The sequence below is a fragment of the Aspergillus karnatakaensis genome, assembly GCF_047715665.1.
Source record: "Aspergillus karnatakaensis strain CBS 102800 unplaced genomic scaffold BJY04scaffold_34, whole genome shotgun sequence".
In the NCBI taxonomy this organism is placed as follows: Eukaryota; Fungi; Ascomycota; class Eurotiomycetes; order Eurotiales; family Aspergillaceae; genus Aspergillus; species Aspergillus karnatakaensis.
The window spans coordinates 233,521-257,006 of NW_027395746.1; the positions used below are offsets into that span (position 1 = coordinate 233,521).

The 23,486-nt window shown below is 52.4% G+C and overlaps 11 protein-coding genes across 11 annotated transcripts; 7 read left to right on the plus strand and 4 right to left on the minus strand.

Moving 5' to 3' along the window:
* The first annotated feature begins 267 nt into the window (after positions 1-267).
* Positions 268-1,835, plus strand: BJY04DRAFT_192687 (putative short-chain dehydrogenase/reductase family protein). Its single transcript, XM_073711808.1, has 2 exons — positions 268-749; positions 797-1,835. The coding sequence occupies exons 1-2, from the start codon at positions 620-622 to the stop codon at positions 1,648-1,650; spliced, it is 984 nt and encodes a 327-aa protein (XP_073569746.1). The 5' UTR covers positions 268-619; the 3' UTR covers positions 1,651-1,835.
* Positions 1,836-1,851: 16 nt separating this feature from the next.
* Positions 1,852-2,598, plus strand: BJY04DRAFT_192689 (uncharacterized protein). Its single transcript, XM_073711809.1, has 2 exons — positions 1,852-1,962; positions 2,018-2,598. Exons 1-2 carry the CDS (start codon positions 1,941-1,943, stop codon positions 2,389-2,391), a joined length of 396 nt encoding a protein of 131 aa, XP_073569747.1. The 5' UTR covers positions 1,852-1,940; the 3' UTR covers positions 2,392-2,598.
* Positions 2,599-2,994: 396 nt separating this feature from the next.
* Positions 2,995-4,119, plus strand: BJY04DRAFT_219738 (NAD(P)/FAD-dependent oxidoreductase; the record flags this gene model as incomplete). The annotated part of the gene is made up of 3 exons (XM_073716668.1): positions 2,995-3,437; positions 3,532-3,838; positions 3,895-4,119. The coding sequence occupies 3 exons, from the start codon at positions 2,995-2,997 to the stop codon at positions 4,117-4,119; spliced, it is 975 nt and encodes a 324-aa protein (XP_073569748.1).
* Positions 4,120-4,191: 72 nt separating this feature from the next.
* On the minus strand, positions 4,192-5,714 carry BJY04DRAFT_192691 (uncharacterized protein; the record flags this gene model as incomplete). Its single annotated transcript, XM_073711810.1, has 2 exons — positions 4,192-5,603; positions 5,651-5,714. 2 exons carry the CDS (start codon positions 5,709-5,711, stop codon positions 4,342-4,344), a joined length of 1,323 nt encoding a protein of 440 aa, XP_073569749.1. The 3' UTR covers positions 4,192-4,341.
* A 1,095-nt stretch (positions 5,715-6,809) lies between these two features.
* Positions 6,810-8,214, plus strand: BJY04DRAFT_208411 (kinase-like domain-containing protein; the record flags this gene model as incomplete). The annotated part of the gene is made up of 3 exons (XM_073713987.1): positions 6,810-6,924; positions 7,012-7,623; positions 7,820-8,214. 3 exons carry the CDS (start codon positions 6,810-6,812, stop codon positions 8,212-8,214), a joined length of 1,122 nt encoding a protein of 373 aa, XP_073569750.1.
* Positions 8,215-8,528: 314 nt separating this feature from the next.
* On the minus strand, positions 8,529-9,763 carry BJY04DRAFT_192695 (uncharacterized protein). The gene has a single exon (XM_073711811.1). The coding sequence runs from the start codon at positions 9,578-9,580 to the stop codon at positions 8,627-8,629; it is 954 nt and encodes a 317-aa protein (XP_073569751.1). The 5' UTR covers positions 9,581-9,763; the 3' UTR covers positions 8,529-8,626.
* Positions 9,764-10,204: 441 nt separating this feature from the next.
* BJY04DRAFT_208413 (major facilitator superfamily domain-containing protein) lies at positions 10,205-14,297 on the plus strand (the record flags this gene model as incomplete). Its single annotated transcript, XM_073713988.1, has 6 exons — positions 10,205-10,262; positions 10,321-11,128; positions 11,199-12,454; positions 12,589-12,590; positions 12,977-13,107; positions 13,154-14,297. The coding sequence occupies 6 exons, from the start codon at positions 10,205-10,207 to the stop codon at positions 14,295-14,297; spliced, it is 3,399 nt and encodes a 1,132-aa protein (XP_073569752.1).
* Positions 14,298-15,890: 1,593 nt separating this feature from the next.
* BJY04DRAFT_219744 (uncharacterized protein) lies at positions 15,891-16,286 on the plus strand (the record flags this gene model as incomplete). The annotated part of the gene is made up of 1 exon (XM_073716669.1): positions 15,891-16,286. The coding sequence occupies one exon, from the start codon at positions 15,891-15,893 to the stop codon at positions 16,284-16,286; it is 396 nt and encodes a 131-aa protein (XP_073569753.1).
* Positions 16,287-16,448: 162 nt separating this feature from the next.
* BJY04DRAFT_219745 (uncharacterized protein) lies at positions 16,449-18,169 on the minus strand (the record flags this gene model as incomplete). The annotated part of the gene is made up of 5 exons (XM_073716670.1): positions 16,449-16,463; positions 16,529-17,228; positions 17,278-17,776; positions 17,829-18,052; positions 18,117-18,169. 5 exons carry the CDS (start codon positions 18,167-18,169, stop codon positions 16,449-16,451), a joined length of 1,491 nt encoding a protein of 496 aa, XP_073569754.1.
* Positions 18,170-19,671: 1,502 nt separating this feature from the next.
* On the minus strand, positions 19,672-20,073 carry BJY04DRAFT_219746 (uncharacterized protein; the record flags this gene model as incomplete). Its single annotated transcript, XM_073716671.1, has 2 exons — positions 19,672-20,012; positions 20,058-20,073. The coding sequence occupies 2 exons, from the start codon at positions 20,071-20,073 to the stop codon at positions 19,672-19,674; spliced, it is 357 nt and encodes a 118-aa protein (XP_073569755.1).
* A 477-nt stretch (positions 20,074-20,550) lies between these two features.
* On the plus strand, positions 20,551-22,733 carry BJY04DRAFT_219747 (uncharacterized protein; the record flags this gene model as incomplete). Its single annotated transcript, XM_073716672.1, has 4 exons — positions 20,551-20,629; positions 20,704-20,816; positions 20,864-22,020; positions 22,076-22,733. 4 exons carry the CDS (start codon positions 20,551-20,553, stop codon positions 22,731-22,733), a joined length of 2,007 nt encoding a protein of 668 aa, XP_073569756.1.
* Between the last annotated feature and the right edge of the window lie 753 nt (positions 22,734-23,486).

Sequence of the window (23,486 nt, forward strand, 5' to 3'; positions counted from 1 at the left end):
CAATATATATATTGAGCCAGCTACCGACGCATCAACAACAGCACCACATGATCTTACGCATAGCCATAATTGTATTTTCTTCTCATAGCATCATAGAAGGTCTTTATAAACTATCTCAACAAGGTGGCAAACAACCAGAGCCTCGGCCTCCACCTCGAGGTTGGTTCGAGGACATGCACAAATGATACACAAAGTTATGTAGATGCATAATCCAGCCGCTTTTATGCGCGAGCAGAAACAACAACAATCACAACCTCGACGCGATCACCTCACGATGATCATCTGAGCATCTTTTCTCTCCAATCTCTTCTCTTCAACGAAGCCAAGATGAACCCAAGACCTCATGCCGCCAACCTCGGATATCTTTTCGTCAAGGCCAGATCGACACGATGAAGATCCCCATCTCAACCGATGACGTTCGCCAGGGCCTCCGCCTCCGGGCTTGTGAAAACATCCAGACCCGCCGCGGCAAAGTCCACCGTATTTAACCTTCAACGCCAACGTTACACCGCCGCCCGGTGGATTTCTTTTTGGTACTTGATCGAGGTGATAAATACCCGTTGTCCGCACCTCGAGCTGTATCAGTGTTTAGTGAAGGAAGGGAATACCGGAAGCGAATATGTTCATCACCTCGGTCGCGGCCTTCACCTGGGCGAACCTGAATCCCGCCAATTATCTCGGCGGAGTTTCGTTTCACCCGTCGCGCGATATCCCTGATCTTGATGGGAAGGTTGTTCTCGTTACTGGAGGTGAGTTCTGTTCCCACTACTTCAGGATGAAATTGACGAAAGGATAGGGAACACCGGCCTCGGCAAAGAGACCATCCGGCAAATCATCCAGCACAATCCAGCGCAAGTCTTCCTCGCTGCTCGCACAGAAGAAAAAGCCCTGAATGCGATCAAAGAGTTGAAGTCTGCGACACCAGATGCACGAGTCACCTGGCTTCCGCTAGACCTCTCATCAACGAAATCCGTGCAAGATGCAGCAGAGCAGTTCAAAGCACAGGCTTCGCGGCTAGATATCCTCATCCTCAACGCAGGCGTCATGACCCTACCAGCGGGGGAAACTGACCTAGGCCATGAAATCCAACTGGGAACAAATCACACAGGCCACTTCCTGCTCACCAAACTCCTCCTCCCGACCCTCCTCTCCAAAGCCGAGGAGCCAGCCTCCGACGTGCGCGTCGTCTCCTTAAGCTCAATAGGACACAACCTGGCCCCGGGCTTCGATGTCATTCTCGACCAACCAAGACTCAAAGAGTGCAACACGATGGCGCGCTACGGCGCGTCCAAAGCAGCCAACATCCTCTTCGCGGCTGAGCTCGCACGTCGGCATCCGAACATCACGGCCGTCTCCGTGCACCCGGGTATTATTGGGACGGATCTCTACGGGCCCATCGGCAAGCGGAATCCAATTACATTGATCGGGACGAAGGTGCTGGGGTTCTTTGCGACGCATATTGAGCAGGGCGCGGCGAATCAGCTGTGGGCGGCTGTTGGGGCGAAGAAGGAGGCGCTGGTTAATGGGGCTTACTACGTGCCTGTGGGGAATGGCAAGACAACGAATCGGTATGTCGTTGATGAGGAGATGGGGAGGAGGTTGTGGGAGTGGAGTGAGGCGGAGGTGAGGAGGGGAGGGGTGAAGCTTTGATCTATACGGAGGATCCTGAGGCTAGGCTATAGTGTGTGGTGATACTGGGTATTTTATAATCATAATAGTTGTTGGATTAGGTATTTTATAGTCGGTCAATAGTACGATAATCTAGAATGGTGACGTGCATGGCAATCCAACCCACGTATCGCCACGCGATGGTAGGCACATGACCGTGACATCTCTCGAAGTACCTGTACTCCAGACTTCCCCGCATTCACGACAACCTCACACACACCAGCAGCCATTGTAAATCAAGTATCCTTTAGACGAACACCAAGAAAAGCACCATGCCCGAACCCCAAGGTCAAGGTCCGCACAACCAACCCCCTCGCCACGAACCCCAAATGACATCTCTCGCATCTAGCCACCGACCGAAAGGAACACTTCATGGAGCGCATGCTCCACCGCCGTCCTAGCTACGGTGAAGGCCAGCCTTCAGCTTCGATTGGGAGCGCACACCATCAGCGCCGTCCTAGCTTTGGCGAGGCGGCGGCTGAGAGCGACTTTCTTCAGAGCCAGGACCAGAGTCAGGGTCTTGAGCGGCAGTCGAGCAATGAGGAGGCTCCGGCTCAAGTGAACGATGAGGCTCAGGCTACAGGTGCAGGTACACGTACAGGTGTAGCCCCCCAGCAACTCAGGCGGCAGAGGAGGAGTTCGGGTCTACAGAAGTTCAAGGAGTTTATGCGCAGTGAGGACGAGTTGGATGAGGCAGGGAGGTTGTATGCTAAGTTGATGTGATTTTTTTCTTTCTCCTTTGCAATGTTCAATGCTCATATCCTTCCTTGAGGAAATCATTATGTTTTGTCTGTTGCTTATGATTCTAGTCTGGATTCAAAAGCGTGCCGTGTGTCTATATTGCTACCTGATCGGAGTGACTTATTGGCTCTCAGTTATAGCTTCGCGATATTTACGTTGATTCAAAATCACAATTCCATTTATTAGCAAGCAGAAAACTCTGTCTCGAACCCTTGCCATCTCTAATCTACTTGGTCTAGCCTCCAAGCTTACCGTAGTAGTAGGTACCTTGCAGACGAACCCGAGATCGTGACCTCGGAGGCTTTTATAGAATGTCTCCGCTGACCACTCACAACCATCACCACGACAAGGTTTACATCCTCTAACTTTTCTAATTTACTAACTATTATGATATACCCCCTGGCGCTCCTTCGGAAACATATCGCACACATATCGCAGACTTCCCCAGGAACAAGCTATAAGATACCATGTATCCCCCCTTCAAGATCCGCATCAGAAACACCAACTCAACCCAATTCCAACACAACACAAAACAACCCAATCATAAAACCAATGAACCTGACCCTCCCCCTCCACCTTTTCGCCATGTCCCTCCCAACCCAACTCGGAATGACAACCCCCCTCCTTGACGCCCTCATCATCGGCGCCGGCCCCGCCGGCCTCTCCGTCGCAACGGGTCTCGCGCGCCAACTCCACACGGCCGTTGTCTTCGACTCGGGCCTCTACCGAAACGCAAGAACATCACACATGCATAACGTCGTTGGGTGGGATCACGCGAATCCGAAGGATTTCCGGAAGAAGGCGAGGGAAGATCTCCTTGCGCGGTATAGCACTATCCGGTTTGAGGATCGGGCGATTGAGGCCGTGAGGAAGGTACACAGTGAGAGTGAGAAGGAAAACAAGAAAGTGTTCGAAGCAACCGATACCGAAGGAAATGCGTGGTATGCGAGGAAACTCGTCCTCGCAACTGGTGTTAAGGATCTCCCGCTTGATATCCCGGGGTTTGAGGAGTGTTGGGGAACGAATATGTAGGTTTTCTTTCATTTTCCTTCTTCTTTCTTTCTTGCTACCCCCTCGGTGTCTCAAGAGATGGATGGAAGACTGACTGATCGTTGACGAAAGCTTCCACTGTCTCTTTTGCGACGGGTATGAAGAGCGCGGGCAGAAATCCGTCGGTGTGCTTGCTACGGGACCGCTCACGACAATACCGAGCCCGGTTAAGGTGCTGAGGATGGCGAGTCGGCTGGCGGAGAGTGTGACTGTCTACACGAATGGTAATGAGGGGTTTGCGACGTTGCTTGAGAACGAAGTGGAAGGATTGAATGTTGTTTTTGAGAACCGCGTCATCAAGAAGTTTGAGAAAGGCGAGACTGGAGCGAGGGTTGTTGTTCATTTTGAGAAAGAGGGTGCGAAAGAAGAAGGGTTCTTGGTATGTGCCCCTGCATCACTATGATTTTGGAGGGTGGCTAACAAGATCGGCCGCAGGTTTATGCCCCGGAAATGAAAGTGAACGGCCCTTTTGCTGAGCAGCTGGGTCTGAGGATGACGCCTGCGGGGGACATCGAGGTGTCGCAGCCGTTCTTCGAGACGAGTGAGGCTGGTGTCTTTGCGGTGGGGGACATCGCTGGCCCAATTAAGGCTGTTACGCCGGCTATCTATTCAGGCACGATGGTGGCAGCGGGGCTGGCTGCGCAGGTGCAGGCTGAGTGAGGGTGAGTGAGAACTGGACTAATGGATTAGAATGCGGAGTTTATGTATTTACTTATGTGTGACTCAATGTACGGGGAGAATAATCTAGATTGGATTTTGAGGCTACGCGCAACCCTATGGATCTAGTAACTATCTCTGGTGCTTCTTTCTTAGACAGGGAGGTATTGATCTACCATCCTAGCCAAAGCTATAAATCTAAACCAAGTAGACGACTGGCGTTGTCTACCACCCTAGAGTAGGCTCTGGAGTCGACGCCGCAGGACCATCCTGAGGAGTAGCCTCTGCGAGGAACACATCTTCAGGCGTAGGAGTAGCGGTGATAGTAATCTCCGGCCGATCGAGCGCGACCAAAGTGACAGGCGGGACATACCAGTCGTCGTCGCACACGCTCCAACCAGCATCAATCCCGCGCACCTCCTCGGGCACCTTCAGCCAAGGGACATAGTCGTCTCGAACAATCTCGCAGGTAGGCTCATAGAGCGGACACTGCTCTCCTCCCCGGAACTGCGGCCATGGGATCAGCGATTGGGTGTATTCCCCAATCTCGTGGGTCTGGAACTCGGCGAAATTGAAGGGGTAGGACGTTCCGATGACTGGGTACCTGGCGTTCCGGTGATTGCGGATGGACGAGAGGGTGCTTGGGTCCATTGAAACGATGGTGTTGGAGTGGTACTCGCCGCATTGGCTGCCAGGGTGGTTGCGGCGGTTACTCCAGGCGTAAATCCTGGTGAAGGAGAGGTAGGCGGATGGGGAGACAAAGGTCTCGCCATTCACGATGACTGTGCTTGGGCCAGAGGGAGAGACGGTGGTTCCATTCTGCAGACAGAGATCACCGCTTTCAGTCGTGACAGGCCAGTAAAAGAGCGTGGCTGTGCCCGGGAGGAAGTGACAGTTTGAGCACGGGTTCTCTTCCGGGTATGTGCGCTGAGTTGAAGGGCACTCCCAGGGACGGATGGGGCTGTTGGTGTCGCCGGGGGCGCTGGTAATGATGGAGTCGCGCCAGGAGCTCGAGAGACTGGACCATGTAGACCAAATTGGAATACACTCGCTAGTTTGCAAAGTACATTGAGGCTGGTCAGATGGATTGCGGTATAGGGTCTCGGTGTTGGTGAAGGTTCGGAACCCTTCAGAACACGGACCATCACCAGGGTAGTACGCCGTGGCAATCTCTCTAGATCCAAGAGCACGAGGAATCCCGTCACACAACGTGGTGAGAGGCCCAGAATGCGTGTTAGACCAAGCCTCAGGAGTGACGGAGGTCCGACAAGCGCCAGTGCTAGTAGCATAAGAACCAGTAGACTCGCTGGTAGCGGTTGAGCCCAGCGATCGCAGCTCCGTTGAGCGTCCAGACCATTCAACCCAAGCGGCATTACACGAGACGGCAGATGCCTGTGGACCATCAGTAGGTCCATAGAAATAGTCGGTCGAAGTCGGCCAGAAGATGGTGGTGTTTAGTGTAATAAGCCATTGGTCGCTGGTGATAGCTATACAACGTCAGTTTTGGCCATTGGAGTTTGTGAATGTTACATACCATCGTCTTGCCCGGCCACAAGGCCGAGAAACAGAGCAAGTAACAACATGGGCGAAAACATTGCTTTCTTTGAGGAGAAGGTCATGGTACAAAGAGACTTGCGCACCTTTATACCCGTGTAAGAGCCTGGCCAAAACCCGGATGGGTACCTGAAGCACTATTGGCCAGCGCATGCAGCGATCCCCTTGGACAGCACACAGCCTGCAGAAATGCGCGGGCGTAGCGCCCTTGGCAGTGGCTCGGATTGGTTTCGGGTGAGACAACAGCAGGCATCATGCATCGAGATCTGGTCTTCAGAGGATATGTTCGACCGCCCCTGGTCGATATGGTCGTCGCTCCTGCATCCCTCGTGTTGATGAGGCTACATCAGGAGAGGGGTTTGTCGGCTAGTGTCTTGATCTGGTATGATACCCCTCCGATCACTAATACAATTCTCAGCTGGATTGGTCTGGAAGCATCCGTCTGTTGTGAAGTTGTTTTTCCGCGAATGTGGTGAGCTGGTGTCTAGGAAACCCTGCAAGCTCAGCTCCTCCAGGAATCACACGGCTGCCGTCAACAATACAGCGACTGGATTCTGCACACGCTCCTGACGGAGCCAATCCTAACTGCAGTATCCGGAGGGCTCATCCGAAATCTGAACGATGATTCGAGCGCATCAAGTACCTGATCGGACTTGATCGCGTTCCTTCGCGGGGTGACATTGAGCGGGAAAGAGTCTCTCGAGTACTTTTTGTCGGGGTGTAACAACTGCGAGGTGCAGTGAACCGGCCTTCGCGGTAAGGTTGCGAGACTGGAATCGATATACGAGATGTGGGGCACCGATCACACTGTGGAGCGATCAGAGTTGCGGCAGAGTGTAGACTCGTAGAACCGAAAGTTCAACAGATACGGTACCTACTGTTTATCTTCAAGAAAAGTAATGTGAGAAGGAGAGGGACTTTGTGGAGTGGGCAGCTCACCAAAAACGGCCTGGTCGGATCACGTGCTCATCTCCCTTCCACGACCATCATCTTCCTCATGGTCTCCATGGTCTTCACCACCACGTTCCTTCTCCTCCTGGAGGCCTCTGCCGCATGAATTGAAGGCTTTGTGGGCAATACCTGACTAAGAGGCGCCATGGCGCCAGTTCACGGCCTCCTCCTTGTACCAATCAGCCACGATGAAGGCGCATTGCTTCTGCCTCACACGCACTCTGTCCTTGCGACCGAATTTCCTTTATTGTTTCTTGGATAAGCACAAGGCCGACTTGTCATACTTCCATCGGCAACTCTCCCGTGCTTTCTCCTTCGCTCCAGCAATGAGCACCAGCCAGGTCTTGTATGAGCCTATTGAGAGCGTGGAGCGAATGGAATATTACTAAGAGGGCGGCTATCATCCTGTGGAAATAGGCGACCACTTTCACCATCGCTACCGTGTTGCTCACAAACTTGGCCACGGTACATACTCAACAATCTGGCTGGCCCGCGACGAGATAGCTAGCCGATATGTTGCCTTCAAGATTTTCACGGCCGATTCAGATCCTCTGGAGACGGAGATACTGTCCCAGCTATCAGAGTCTCCAAAATCGTCAGGCATAGGCACAACAATGATACCTTCGATTTTGGATAGATTTAGCATCCAAGGCCCCAACGGTAACCACGCCTGCCTGGTGACAAGCCCGGCAAGGATGAGCTTATCTGACGCAAAGAATGGATCATGGATAAGCCTCTTTCCAATTGATGTAGCGCGTGCGTTAGAAGGACAGCTCGCGACAGTGGTTCGGTATATGCATTCGAAAGGCTTTGTTCATGGAGATCTTCATCGCGGAAACATCCTCCTTCGAACCCAGTCCAACTTCGACGGTTTATCCACTAAACAGCTATATGAGCTGTATGGAGAGCCGGATCTCGAGCCAGTCAATCGTTTAGATGGCCAGGCACTTCCACCAGGAGTTCCAAAACATGGCATCATACCTATCTGGCTTGGTGCACCAAGTGAAAAGATTACACTCCCAGAAGCCAGGATCATTCTCACAGACTTTGGCCAGACGTTCTCACCAACACGAGCAAAGCGATTCGAGTCACACACCTCTCTCAATAAGACCACCCGAGGCACAATTTAAGCAGACAACACCCCTTACTTTCTCCTCTGATATCTAGACGCTCGCATGCACCATCTGGGATATCATAGCCCAACGATCTCTATTCGAAGGCTTCCTGACAAACGAAGACGACATGACCTGCCAGCAAATCGCAGCCCTCGGCCCGCTCCCGACCGAATGGTGGAAAAAATGGGAGGGCCGAGAAAACCACTTCACCAACGCCGGCGATCCCAATAATCGAGCCACCTCCCAGTATAAATCTTTGGAAGATCTCCTCGAAATGAACATCCAGCAACCGCGGATTCAGGCAGGGATGGCGCCGCTGGAATTAAGCGAGCGAACTGCTCTCTTGGAGATGCTGCGTGCAATGCGTTCTTTCAAGCCGGAGAAACGACCGTCTGCTCAGCAGGTTCTTGAGTCGGAATGGATGGTAAAGTGGGCTATTCCCGAGTCCGAGAGGATTCGGGGATTGCAGGGAAGCTAGTAATGGTCGCAGACCTATATATAGAGTTAGTTGATTAGTCGTGGGCCAAGTAGTTCCGTGACGCTCAAGGTATTCTTATCAAGAAGTAATATAATCCTTCATGGTAGAACGGACAGTTTGCACGTCCGATGCGAGCGCTCGGAGATAACGTCCGTATGTCGGAGCTTATAACCACCGACTCCCGACTTGCTACAGTCAGTCATCTTGACAGTTCAGGAGACCCTTAAAAAAAGAAAAGAAAAGAGAAAAGCCACAGGGGCGAATGTGCCATTTCTGACTAGTATTATTACACGACATGAATAGTCTAAATCATGCTAACAACAAATGGAATCAGCGCATCTCGTCAACGCTATCTATATAGTATAACTCTCAGATGCAGGTTTGAGTTTTTCTCACAAACTTCCGTCACTAATTACTCTTGTTGCTTTAATTTAGTCGTTTCCGGCTCAGAAGGCGCTTCTTGGTCCTCCGACTGCTTTCGCTCGATGGCGCTGTAGTCGCCCGGCTTGGTCGAGCCGTCAGGAATGTAGAACCGCTTGTCGATGCGGCTGAAGGTCAACAAACACAAGATCATGATCTCAAGCATGAAGTTGAAAACATAAAACGTGGACTTGGAATGATACCAGGCTGGGTTGTTGGCCGGTCGTGGAGGGCTCCATGTCGCCCCGGATTTGAAACCCGCAATCAAGATGCACATGCAGGTGGAGAGCGCGACAATGATCGCCTTCGCGAGCATGCTACCCTCGCCAAACGACTCCTCATCAGCGGAGCGAGGCAGGACGTAAGCGGGCACGATATGTAGCAGCGGGAGGACTGTGAAGATCAGGAGATAGGTCATAGCAGTCAGCTGCACATCGCGACACTTGGCCCGGACCTCTGGATTGAGAGTGTAGGCCGAAACAACAACAGCCGTGATAACCATAATCAGCGCAGCGGGGATTATCCAGTAAAAGACCTTGCTGCCAGTGCGAGGGATACGGTGCCAGCCAATGTGGGGTTGCTTTGCTCGGAGAATGCGCTGTGCGAGGATCAAGTTGATGACATAGACCAAGAGGACGCCGGCGTTCACAAAGATATTCGCAGCGATAGCAAGGCGACCATTATGTGGGCGATTGGCCCAAGCGATGCGCAGGACAAGCGTAGTGATGCGCGCCATGGAGAAACCGAAGAGCATCGCGGACAAGACAAATTTGTGTTTCCTTCTGAGGTTGATCTGGAAGATGGTCATGTTGGTCACTGCGAAGGCGATGTAGAGGACGAGGAAGACAGCGCAGATGGGGGTATCAGGGATATTGCTTGGATGACCCCCAAGGCCTGCCACCAGGGAAGGATAAGGGCTGCCGCGCTTTTGCAATTCGGAGGCCATAGTGTCGGTGTAGTTGCAGTGGTTTTCAGGGATAGCGATTTGACAGAGGACACGGAGAAGACAAGGTCGATTGGTTGCGCAAAGGAGAATGGTTGAGGCGCGGTTGCGGAAGCGGGAGGATGGTAGTACCTAAGGAAAGATGAGAGTGTTCGGTTGTTGTTGTTGGTGTTGGTGTTGTCTGATGTTGTGTGTTTGTGTGACTTGGGAGGTAAGCACTCTGATAGTTATATTGGGGGAAGGCACAACAGGCGCCCGACCTCACCACACTCATCGGCGATTCAAAGCAGCGATATCCCGGCTGAAAGGCGTCTGCCTCAGTTTGATCGTCATTAGAGACTTCCTCCACCAATCGAGGGATGGAGTTATAATGCACACAACTTCCGACCAAAAGGCTATTGCTGAGGCCATTGCCCGATTCGGCAAGGGGCGCTTCGGAGCGCACGTGGTCATCGTCCGCGGACTACACTTTCGTCCGTCCCTCCGTCGTCAGCTTTCATCCTGCCTCCTGCCATTCACCTATCCATCCACTTTTCTCATTCCTGATATCGGATTCATTTGCATCCACTTTGAATGTAGTGCAAACAAGCTGTTTCTCGGACGAATCACGCATTTTATGCGTGCATGATGCTCGCACCGCAGACTTTCCCCGCCGTCCGAAAGGGCACCAAGAGCTGCACCGAGTGTACGTCCGATCCCATTTATCTGCCCCGTCCCTTTAGCTGCGGAACTAAGATTTCTAGGCCGAAGGCGAAAGGTCCGCTGCGTTCGAATTCCGGAGGACGCCCCAACCTGCCGTCAGTGCGCTGAACGCAACACTGCTTGTCTTGCCCAGACATCGAGCTCTCGTCCACGACAGGCCCAGCGTTTGCCTTCACGATACCGAATTGCTCAGCTGGAATCGCAAGTGAGCCGATTGACAAGAATCGTGAATACTATCGAGGTCAAACTTGGAGGCAATGCGTCCATGCAGGATGCCACCCATACCCCGGATTCGGACGATTCGGACGGGGAATCCACAGCGTCGGAGATCTTGATCGCAGACGAACCATCGCAGCTGCGCTCGCTGTTTCAGAATGACTGGCTTAGCGTCGACTCTCATCGTCGCAATGAGCAGCTGCAGGAGCGCAGGGTGAAAGCTTCCGCCCATCTTCTCGAGTCTTTGCGGCCTGCGCTGCAAAAGCTGATCCCGTCGAAAGAGGAGACTGCAGAGATGCTGATCTGCACCTACGACTGGCTTGGGATGCTTCATTGCATGCTGCCCCAACCTTCCATCCCCAGCTCGAACAAAGAAATGCTTGACCAGCACGATGAGATGTGCCAACCGGATGTAGACGTGGTCGTGTTGTCTTCGTGGCTCCTAGCCGTGGCCATCACAGCCCAGCAATTTCCCCACGCCGACGAACACCAGGAAGCTTGGCTTGAAAACGCCCAACGACGGATGGAGTTCGCGCGAGTTGTCTCAGATACGGTGGAAAACTTGGTTATGACCCACGACCGGCTGGTTGGGACACTTCAGGGTCTTGGGATGTGCTTGCATTTTGTGCGGCTGTAGGTACTTCCTTTTCAAATCAGCAAATATCGCAGGGTGTACTACAGGAGGGCTGACCGTCATGACTAGGCAGATGAGCCGCGGAAATCCGCAGAAAGGTTGGCTGAAGCTGCGCCATGCAGTCGCCCTAGCGGAGCTCATGGGCCTGCCTAAAGCTGCACAGTTAGCTCGCTTTAAGAAGGCAAATGGTGTTCCCGATGAGGCCGTCTGGAGCGAAAAGGTTCAGCTGTGGGATCTTATGTGCACAATAGACCGAATGGCCGGAATGTTAATCAATCTGCCACCATATACCAGGCGCTACCCGGCGAGAACGTCCCCTGCCCTTATTGTTGACGGGATCGTCCAGCCCTCCGTCTACGTTAGTCGCCTGGTAGACATTACACCCAAGATTCATGACCTGGAAGAGCTAAGCGCCACCGAAGGGACATCCACCAAGCTATACACCTCTGCCTTGGAGATTGCTCGCGAGGCCAGAGACCTAGCCTCCCAAACCCCAAAGTCCTGGTGGATCATTAACCCTGGCGACGAACTAAAACCTGATCACATTGTTCAATTCGTGCATTATTGCATTGTCATGAAGGCTCATCTCCCGGTCGCAATCCGGCAGGATCGAAGTGAGGAATATCTGTACAGTCGTCTGGCCTGCATGGATGCATGCGAGTCTGTTGCGGGTCGGTATCAATTCCTCCGAACGAACCTTCCAACCGGCTTCTTTACTCTGCGCTTGCTTGATCTTCAAGCCTTCGCTGCCATGGTCTTGCTACTGCTTACATCTCACACACCTCCGTCTCCTGATCAGCGCAGCTTTAAAATCGACAAAACCCGCCTCGAGCGTGTAGTAACGCAAGTGATCGAGCTCATGGAGCAAAAGTCAAAGGAAGGGGCAGGGTCGGACTTTGCGGAACGTGGTGCTACTACTCTGCGTGCCCTCCGCAATCTTCTTCAACAGGAACACAACGACAGCGCACGCGTGCAGGAGCTGACTGTAAACGTGCCCCTTCTTGGGAAGATTCATATTCGCCGCAACCTACCCACAACCCAGCCTGCCCAACCGCAGAGTCAGGTGCCCCCCAAGGCAGCACCACAGTTATCGGGGTGGCAGACTTCGGAGCCAACGGTAATCCCTGGATTTAATCGCCAGCCCGCCATGGCAAACTTCAGGCAAGATGCATTGCTCGCCGGTCAAACGCGACCAGAGATGCAATGGGATTACCTCTCATGGTCGATCGACGAGACATCCGACAATCTGTTTCAGGATGCCCTCATGACAGACACTCTCGACCAGGCAGCTTTATGGCAGAACCCGTATTATAACCTCCCATTCAGTTGAAGTCTTGCAATTGGCCGATCAGTCACGGCCACCCGAGGATATCTCACATACCCCGCACAGTTTTCGTGTCCGGCTGATCGCTATGCCCCCGTAGCTTGTCGAACGTTGGATTTTAATTGAGAAACTCAGAGGTGTTGGCTTTTCTTGAGCAAGCAGAGAGATGAACACTCCTGGAAACAAGAAAACCAGAATTCCAGCTATCCGTGCCAAGTGCCGACGGACTGAGCCGGAAAATAGGGGGAAAGCCGGCAATGCGGCACCCTAGGCGCTGGGCAAACCCCACACAGGAGCCCGCTCTACGCAAAGACTGGCTCTCCGCGACCCCCGCGCCTGGGGAATGGCGCAATTTCTCCGAGGCCTTTATTAATGTTGCAATTCCCCATTGCTCGAATGTTGGGGGCGAGGGGAGTTTCATTCTGTCTATTTACCCAAACAAAGACCAATGAGCATGTCGTCAACGATCCAAGATGACATCCCCGGCGATGAGCGCCATCGCAGATCAATGATTCAAAAGCAGGAACCGAAGACGGCCGGCGCGGAATCCTTCGCCGAAGCTCAGGAACAACCCTCGGCCGCGCCAATCCCAAACGGAGGCTTCGAAGCATGGATCAGTGTTGTGGCGGTTTTTTGTGTCTTCGTGAACACCTGGTATGCAATGAACCAGTAAGAAAAAACTCAACTAACGTAAGGATAGGGGAATAATCAGTACCTACGGAGCTTTCCAGGAATTCTACCTGACGGAGCTCCTTCCCGACGAGTCATCGTCTGCAATATCATGGGTGGGCAGTCTGCAGGCGACTCTCATTGTTATGGTGGGTATTGTATCCGGTCCGCTGGTTGACCTAGGCTATCTTCGTCTGCTTATAATGTCGGGAAGCTTTCTTGTGGTGTTCGGGATGATGATGACTAGTTTAGCGACTCAGTATTATCAGGTCATTCTTGCCCAGGGGTTCTGCGTCGGCATTGGCGGGGGTATAGCATATATCCCATCCCTCGTGGTGATCTCGATGTTTTTCACAACCAAACGTCCGATTGCAATTGGATGCGCATCGATCGGCTCGAGTGTGGGGAGCGTGGTGTTTCCAATTATGTTCCGCCAGCTACAACCCAAGATTGGCTTCCCTTGGACGGTCCGCAGCATCGCCTTCATTAACCTACTCCTCGCGATCATAACGTGTGCTGTGCTATGTCGGAAACCTGGCCAGAAAATCGGCGCTCGTAGCCTGATAGACTGGAAGGCATTTACAGATATCCCTTTCATGCTGTTTTCTGTCTCCCTCACCTGTGTCATGCTTGCTTACTGGATTCCCCTTTTCTACGTCGCATCGTACTCTCGGACCGTATTGCAGACTACAACCAGCCTTTCCTTCTACATGCTCGCCATCATCAATGGTGCATCAGCGTTTGGCCGAACTGTACCTTATCTTCTTGGCTCTCGCGTGAAGCCGATTTGTACTCTAACATTCTGTGTTGGTGCATCTGCATTGGCCATGTTTACCTGGATCGCCGCCACCACCACACCTGGCTTCATTGTCTGGGCTTGTTATTGGGGAATCTTAACCGGCGTACTGGTGACAGCACCAACATCTATTATCTCACATCCTGCTCTTTGCCCGGACATGAAGATGCTCGGTACCCGCATGGGAATGATGTGGGGCATTAGCTCATTCGGATCGCTAGCCGGCACACCCATCGCGGGGACTTTGGTGAATCTGTCAGATGCGCAGTTCCTGCGAGCCCAGCTGTTTGCCGGGTGCTTGATGGTGGGTGCTGTCATATTGCAGCTGTGGCCGATGCTTGTGGTATTACGGTACGACCGTCAACGGAGTCATTCTTGACGACGAAGCTTCGTTTCTCACCTGAGACATCTTCACCCCCGCCACGTTATTCGCCTGTTCAATGTGGGCTCAACGAACACTGAGTCACCTTTGGATGACCAACCATCCAAGCTTCGTCCGATGTTGTTAACCCGCCTTGTACAAACCTAGAACAACGACCTTACGGAATATAATGCGCCTGGAGGGTCACCATGCCCACACCTTCTGCTGCATCGACATAGAGCCTAAAGGCTTTGCACTCGCATCTAATGCTATGGCACAAGGTGATGTCTCACCCCTTCTCAGAAAACCGGCGCAGTATATAGAGCCGTTGGTTTGGTCATCCTCACCAGTGCAACGTCCCGGAATTTCAGCAAATTTGCATTGAGAAGACATTTGTAACAAATAGGGGTGACCTGGCATCGCTACTGATGCACCCATCGGTCGCCCCTTCTTATTCGATCTCAGGGTACTACGTCGTGCTTTCCTATACTGGTCAATCTTCGTGTCTGCCGAGGCAGGGGCAACGGACCGCCGTCTGCTCATGCCTTCCTATATTGAAGCTGCACCTTCCTGATTCGTGATGCGCCATTTATCCCCACGAAGCAGGTGCGATGATCAAGGCCCTGGTCGCTCCTGCTGCCATTTTTCCGCTCCTTCTGTTCTCGAACGCCTTCTTTCGGGAAAGGTGCGATAGATTCGGACCGTCTTCTTCTACTTTAATGAAGCTTTCTGATTCTATAATCTTCACTTGGAAATCCGAGGGCCCATTGATGTTCGTGGGTACATTTCAATGGGATCACGAAAAGAATGTTTTATTGGCGACGATCTGGTTCGACTGTTACAATTCGAACTGGAGATGTGGCATAATTCCTGGTCATCAGAGGATCGAATGATATGTTTTTTGTCTATCAATTCTTTAATCTATGGTGCTCTGATTGAGATAGCAACGCCTGTTGGAGCGTGCGGGGTAGACATTACCAACTGAATAGCAAGCATCCACTCCTCAATCGGTGCAACCGAAGCAAGACAGCTCACAAAGAGGTCCAATTGACATATGTGCTCGTCTGGAGCCTTTCGGTGCACTGGGGGCAAGCTCGGTACCCCTGAGGCTCATCTTTTCCTTAGTTTTGTATGGCCGCTTGGCTATATCGTTAGTTCTCGTATCCATCAGGCACGGACTCTGAACACGATATTAGTGTCTTGTCCACCTCAAAAGCTACGCCCATACTTTCGAGAAGAGTGGAGGATTCCGTGGGCATTGTTTCATTTTGATGAGAGCCTGATTCCAGCAGACGAGTACGAGATGGAGGCTTTGCGAGAGCTTCGGCTCTGGATTGCTAGTGGAGCTCAATACGAGAGCTGTGCTATCAACACGAGGAGGCACCGCGGACCTGCTTGGATACGAACGATCCTTCATCCTTCGCGTGGGCTGAGCTCAGGGGGATGTTTTCAATAACCGAGCGGGTGAGGCGAGAGGTATAAAGTGGGTGCTGCCGACTGTGCGATCGAAGGAGAAACATCTCCTTAAACCCACTTGTTCTGTTTCCAGCCTAAACTCTGCACTGCCTCCCAGACTCATTTAACGCACACCTGTTCTATCATCAATCCAAGATGTCCACCGCCGTCGCCGTCCGCATCGAGAACGGACCCGCTATCAACGAGATCGTCCTCCTCTCCGACGACATGTCCCTCGAAGCCGTCCAAGAAGCCATCTACCTCGCCTTCAAGCCTCAGATCCCCCAAATCTGGTTCGACGAGTTCGGCGGCGATATGGGAAAGATGGCTGATATCTGGGTTGAGTGGACGTCTACCAATGAACGGTTTCCGCAGGTCACGAACCTGACTGAGACGAATGTTGCGGCGGTTCTGAAGCTGTTGGAGCTCAGACGGGGCGTGGATGTTCTTAGTGCGAATTTGCCGAATCCGCCGCAGCCGGAGGAGGAAACCTATGAGGAGCAGGCGTATGAGGAGCCAGAGCCTGTGGAGTTGCCGTTTGGTCGCGGTTGAATGTGCGCTTGCTCTGGACTGCGGGTGGGGTTGGGAGGGACAGTGGGTGAGGGATATGGACGTCGGGATGTATGCTTTGATTGTTGGTTGGACTGTATGTGCACTAAGCGGAGTCGAAACGTGTTGGTATATTGGTCTTGTCGAATGCATGCCGGTACTGAATCAGACGAGTTGTTCCTGTCTGTGTGTAAGAGGTGAAGATCGGAGTCTTCCTCAATGTATGTTCCAGCGCAATCCTGCACCTCCTCCCATAGAATCAGTCCTTCAATGTCGCAAGGGGAGTCAATCCATAGGATTGAACCCATGATATCTCTCAGTTGTTCCCACGACTCCACCCCAAGTACCTCTGCCAGCCAGTGGATCCGGTCCACATACCAAGCACGATGATCTGTACCAACCGCTGATATCCCGCCTAGCATCAGAAGCCACAGTAGAACCTCCGGCATCTGAAACCAGGAATCGGCCTCGACCCCCTTGCACTCAAGTTCCTGGCGCAAAAGAAGTGAGAGCCTTGGGTGTGGGTCCATTGTCAACGGTACAGGAAACAGCACTAGCAGGCTGTACGCAATCAGTCCTAGACGCAATGCGCCATATGTCGGTGATAAATCGACCCCTTCATTCGCCATCGTTCCTGGTGGTGGAAGGCTCATGACGTGGTAGTGGATGAAGTTGCGCAGTTCAAGGACATATCCCATCATGAGGTGGCCAAGCAAGCCGCGGGAATAACCCGTAAGCAGCGTGCTGTATCCTCGGACGGCATTAAACTCGCATCTCATAGTGTAAGGTATGATTATTCCGAGGCCAGCGAGCAGGGGCTTGCTAAGTGCTCGGCAAGTATCTTCCACCTGTGCTAGAAAGGTCTGTACTTCATTGACGTCTAGCCGGGAACGAAGAGGCCAAAAAGGACGAGAAAGGGATTTGCTCGCCACAACTAGGTCAAACCTGACAGGTATCAGTGTACGCTACCAGAATTGAAAGCATAATTACTCACGATGCTAGTCCTGGTTTCAACCCAGGCATTTCGAGGACATCGAAGCCCCCTCTAGCACTCACAAGATGCCGTAAAGCATTGACATGAACATGGGAGATGTTAATACCTGTGAAGCGAGATAGAAGCTGTAAGTTTGATAACGGTGCAATTCGCGCGGGCTTTGCGGGACCGCGTGGACGATCTGGTGGGTGGAGCGCAAGGGCGAGAGTTGCCATGACATGTTCGTCCAAGATCCTTTCTGGTACAGCATAGTCAACCGCCTCTTTCAGACCTAAAATTGCTTCCCGCTCCATCAGCAGTATTTCGTACTTTTCTCTCTTAGTAAACCTTGGTGTGTCACAGCCAGGCCTGTCGAGGAACTGCATGTGCTTTGCTCCGGAATGAAGCCAGGCGTTGAACAGGGGTGGGCAACTCATGGCACATTTGATCCAGTAATCGACAAAGGAGGCGCCTTTATATGTCATTCCGGGAAAGATCTTCGGCCACATATCTCCAATTGCTGATCTCGAATCTCAGTGAATTGTATAAGTTAACAAGGAAGCACGGCATACAGTATGTCAGCACTCGGGTAATGCACTCTGCATTGAGCGGAGATGGATATGTCTGGAAAGGGTCCAACTTGGTGTGTCCGCTATAGTCCAGGAAAAACGGACTCAGGGATCGCTTCTTTGAAAACTGTTCGAGGTCCCGGGGTGGGACTTGGCCGTGCTGGGCCTCATTATTGGCCCAGACTGTGAGCTGTGTGCCTCGGTCGTAGATGCATGGCGTCTTGTTTCTGTATCACAGCATGGGTTAGAACGCAGCGGTAAACCAGGTTGACATCAAGCCATACAATGTACAACGAGAGCATGAAGGGAGGGTTCGACCGCATTGGCGCTTGGTCTCGCGGCATCTCTGACATGAAGCTGTCGAGAGAGGCTGCTGAACAGCGGTTGCAAGCAAGGTCGCTTGCAAAGTGGGGTCTATCTCGGGATATTCGCATTGGTAAAGTTGCTGGAAAGACCGTTGGCACCTCGAACAAACAGGAAGAATCCGATCACATTTCCGTTTCTTGGCTTTACAAGCAAGACATGAGAAGGGCGCGAGTGTCCCCGCAGGAGATTGAGCTGTCATTTGAAGACAGAGCGATAGATGATATAGGAGAGAGGTTGTGCAAGGGCGAGCTTGCCAGCAAAATATTCGAAATCATGGATGGTCACGTGGTGGGGGCCATTTGTATCGATTCGGACCAGCCCGACATGGCGGGCCTCTGATTGGCTGCATCCTCAGCCGCATTTGACAGCATTGCCCCGCCTGTGTGTTCGAGTCATGCATTTTGCCCTTTTTATGCGCGCTTTCGGACTTATCTTCCTTGATCCAGCCATTGGTACGAAGGAGATAGAAGTGCGAGAACACGGCCGAGCATCCGGTGCAGCCCTACTCCACAGGGCTTCAGCTGGCTGATTCATTGTGCAGGTTACTAATCTTAGTAACCAGTTAGTCATTCCTAGCCACGGCTTCTCGATGTCGTAACCCCAAACCTGCTTGTCGGAGATTCCCAGCGCGTGCAAAGTAGATCTCTGCTGGTAGAAAGTCGCCTGAGTTGTCCAACATGTAATAAAAATAGTTGCATGTATCGTTCGGAGCACGATATTCACGTTCAATTTAATTCTTGATGCAATGGCGTGAGACCTGGAGATCAACCATGAACTACAACTAACGCTATCCTGATGTCATGGCACCTTCTGAGCGCAGTAGAGAATTTTTCAAATGGTAGGGAAAGGAAGCACTTGACGTAGTTGGAGTGACTCGATATATTCCAGCATCTTACCCGTATGCGCAGCAGCCGCAGGATGCGTGTCGTTAATTGGAAAGGAGGGTTATTTAACGCTACTATGGGCAGATTGTACAGGATATTCTGTCAAGTCTGCATTCAAGAAACCCTTGCATCGTCCTGAGGCCCACGTCGAATATCCACAAACTATATCCGCTGTGCAGTGAGTGACATTAACTTGAACGGATATTATCAAATAGGGCCGAGGATGCCATAAATCCGACAAAGAGAAGGTGATGATTATACCCAAACGAAGGAAAACAATACAGCTCTGAACCAAAGTATAAAGGGAAATGTAAGTGGTCTGACCGTACCCAATCATTATACCTTGGTACCAGTATCATGCCCCCGCTCCCTGCTTGTTCTACACCACGGGCATAGAACCACATAGCGCAGCATGCCCTAACACCTCCTCCTCCTCCTCCTCCTCCTTACCGTAAAGTGCCCTTCCTCTCTAAGATGGTAGGCCATCCTTGGTGCCTTGCACCAATTCTCCCGTCTCAATACTTCAATGTATGATACCTCGACGGATATCCGACATCCGGAGACAAGGCCGAACACGAGGAGTCTCCCCCAAGTCTCTAGACAGCCATCGCAATCACGCGCCTCTCCTCGCTCTTCTCCCCTTCACTAGGTGGACCGGCAAGCCGGCCTCCCTTCTCAGGAATCAACGCACACAAGAACGTGACACCCAAAAGCGCAACGCCAAGTGCCCAGCTGCCCTGCAGACCTTTCAGGTATGACTGCCGTGCGCCGAGAGGCTCATCGCCTTGGAACACATCCTGGAGACCACTGGATCCGGCGTTCAGCACATCGTCTGGGTTGACGCCGGGCATGTGGTTTGGGATGTTGCGGAGGAGGAGGTTATTGAGGATGGAGTCGGTCGCGCCGACGCCATAAGCGGCGGAGACGAATTGGAAGACTGTGATTCTCGGATGTTAGGACTCGTGTTAGGGAAAAGCTGGACGGGTGTGTCTGCTCATTTTCTCTCCTTCTTTATTTCTGGCTGGGAAACCAGGGCCCCCTTCTCTCCATGCAGCAATAACGCTATGCAATCTCAGCATGCCACAGGCACTGATCCTTGTCACTGGCGCTACTAGCACCTAATGTCGAGCAATAATCATATCACTCGCGAAGCTTGACGCCGCCGTTCGAGTCCGCGTATCGGTCCGATCAACAATTCCCTGCAGCCCAAGAACTACAAAAGCACCCACGAGTTGAGCAGGGTTGGGACAAAAACCCATATGGCTCTGAACATAGAATGCCTGCTCTACAACAAGATTCACCAGGTACTGCAGACTGTTGACGGTCTAGAACACGACGGCCCACTTCTAGCCTAGCTTCTACCCGCCAAGAGATCCAGGCGCTGCGGCTCCGACTTTGCCTCTTCTTTCAAGTTTTACCCCTGATCGACTTTTCTCCAGAAACAGGTCTCAAGCATATATCGCTTGGAAGTAGCAATGTCATACAATCACTTGGTGGCAGATGGTAGCCCCATTACAGCACCCCACATTGATGCCCAGTGGTACCTGCCGATCGGTCAGTGACCAGTGCAACAGAACCCCTTGACCGACCCACAAACAGAGCAAAACAGCTGACGGCAATCCCCACAGTCGACCGTATCCTGGAGCCCCAGACAGTTGCCGACTTTGTCAGTTTCGCTTTCGGCAGTCCGCTCCCAGAGGGGACGAGGCCACCGTCCCTCCCCACGCTGCAGGAGGATGACGTCGTTTTCTTCCTGGACTCTGAGTCCAACGAGTCAACGATGGGCAGGGCAAGGTCCTGGTCTCGATTGGCGACGAGAAAGACCCGAGTCGCATGACAATGGTCGGCAAGAACATCCATGCCCTCAAGAACAGGCTGTGGGAAGGCATTGTCCCGCTTAGTGACCAGCGGTGGGAAGAGGAGGGACTGCATCTGGAAGAGAACTTTGATCAGGCGTACCAGCATCTCTCGGCCGTTGTTGCGGTCTTTGAGTACCTGAATGCGGATGAGGTGCAGGAGGCGCTGCGCGAGACGTTCAATTTGATTTATGCGCATTGGGAGGGTTTGGATGATGAGCTCAATCGGAAGAGAAGCGAGAAAGGTGGAAATGACACCATTGGAGTCGTCAAACTAGGTGAAATGTGGACTGCGTATATGGAGTCGAAATACAAGGTCATGACGAACCGCGCGCATCAGTGGGTCACAAGGCACGTTGATGAACTGCGGGCTCCAATCCTGCAGGGCTTGTTGGACCATGACTCCGATTTTGAGGACTTTGGCTTGATGATTCCGGACAGCAAGCAGTGGGAGCTCACCAATGCGCTGCATCTGCTGCTGGAGATTGGGGTCCGCGCTGATTACACGATCTTGATGCCAATGGTAGGGTACAAGGGAATACCGACTAGTGTCACTGATTCATACGGACCGCAAATGTACTCGGAGAACTTGACTGTGCGGGGCGAAGCATACTCCCAGCACGTCAAAAGCCTTAGCCATCGAATCATGTTCCAGAAGATGATCGAAAACATTGACAAAGACACTGACAGACCGGAACAAACGTCCGGAGAAGAGTATTACGAATCTGCCTTGGAGCAGGTGGACGCTCAGATCGAGGCGCGCAACCACTTGCGCGGAGATGGCTGGGGTGAAGACTTCCAAGAACCTTGGATTAGCCGGTTCATGCACTTGATACAGGAGGAAGAAGGAGAACATGGCAATGACGATGATGGGTACTCGCCGAATGACTCTGGCTTTGTGGTTTACCGCTTAACCTATGAGCAATCCGAGGCTGAATGGGCGGATTTCCTCCAGGTGCTTCAAACCCACATCTTCGATTGGGGGTCAGGGCAGACTGGCACCGAGCTTGTAAAGCCGTACCTGAAGCTGCACTGGATAGATGGACAAGCGATCGGGCTTGCGGAAGGCGACATCGAAGGAGCTAAAGAGTATGTTCACTGGCAAACAACTGGCTGGCCAGAGAAATGCTAACAATGTTGACAGACACTTCAACCAGAACTTCTACAGCGACAGTCACGACTCTTCCGAACGATTCAAAGCCAGCAAGCTCAACACGGCCAGCACCAATAAAACCGAACCCCCACCTCAACACCAGCCCCGAATCCCCATCACCCCCCTACAAACCGCCTTCCTCGCCATCGACGCCGCCTCCTTCACCTCCTACACAACCCCGAACACCACAAACCCAATCTCCAACCACGACCACGACCACAGCACCCCGCGCACAACGCACCCGTTCCTCCTCGCCATCGACCCGACCTTCTCCAGCCACGAGGGCGCATACCGCCCCGACGAGTCGCCCGGGTACAACGGCATAGTGCGCGTAACAGGCAGACTGGTCTGGGGCGACCTCTTCGCAACCCTAGCCACGCAGTCTGCAACGCTCGAGGAGATCTGGCCGCTCGCCATGCACCACCCGGATCAGGTTTATGTAGGCCCGGTTATCCCGCTGCAGCTTTGTGGGTGGGGTGCGGAACGGCCGCTGCCGTGGTGGGTTCTTAGAGCGCTGGTTTGGGAGAGTCTAGGGGCGTTGAGGCCGGAGACGTGGAGGGGGGCGTTGTTGGTCGTGGGACTTGGCGGTGTCGGGTATGTTGTTGTGGCGAGGAGGTGGGCGAGGCGTGGGGGGGTGCGCTTGCGATAGGGCAAGCTTGTACCTAGGTAGATCTATCCCGCGACAACACTCGATATTTGTCTCTAGTGACCTATTCTACTTTAGACATGTGTGTCACTGTATGCACACGACACGAGGTATTCTCCTAACATAATGACATCGACAATCAATGTCCTAGAACTGAACTACTTGCAGGTGTTGAACGCTCTTAGCTGAGAAGAACATAACAGTGCTCTGCAAGTTCACCCACATAGGCACCTGGCAACAGTCCTCTTGGTGCAGCCCAGGGATGAAAGGGTATTCAGACCCCTTGGTTGACATGTGTGTATTGCTACCACGGCTTTAAAGCATATACTTAAACACCGGCGTCTCTTTGGTTATGCCTTCCATACCCGGTTTATTGCGACAGGGGCTTGATACAGAGTTGTATTGATGTTGGCTTGGGTATGTTATTTGGTTGTATTAACAAGAGAAGGACGGACTGATTGTACGTGCTGGACCGAGAAGTAGAATAGCGGATATTGACCGAGATGGACCGAGATCCTCCGGAATGAATGCTAAATGGAGAGGAGATCACGGAAAGCTAGCGGGGAATGCTTTTCAGTCTCAGTCATCCTCAGTCATAGACTTGAAACAAGGGATTGGGAATGAAAGATAAGCTGTCTACCTATGCAGCCACTGGAGCCCATCCAACCATAGCTTCGAAAGCTTGGCCCCTGTCTGCCTGTCCGTGCTTACTAGGTATATACTTTGTTTCTAAATTCAGAATGACCAAATACGAGC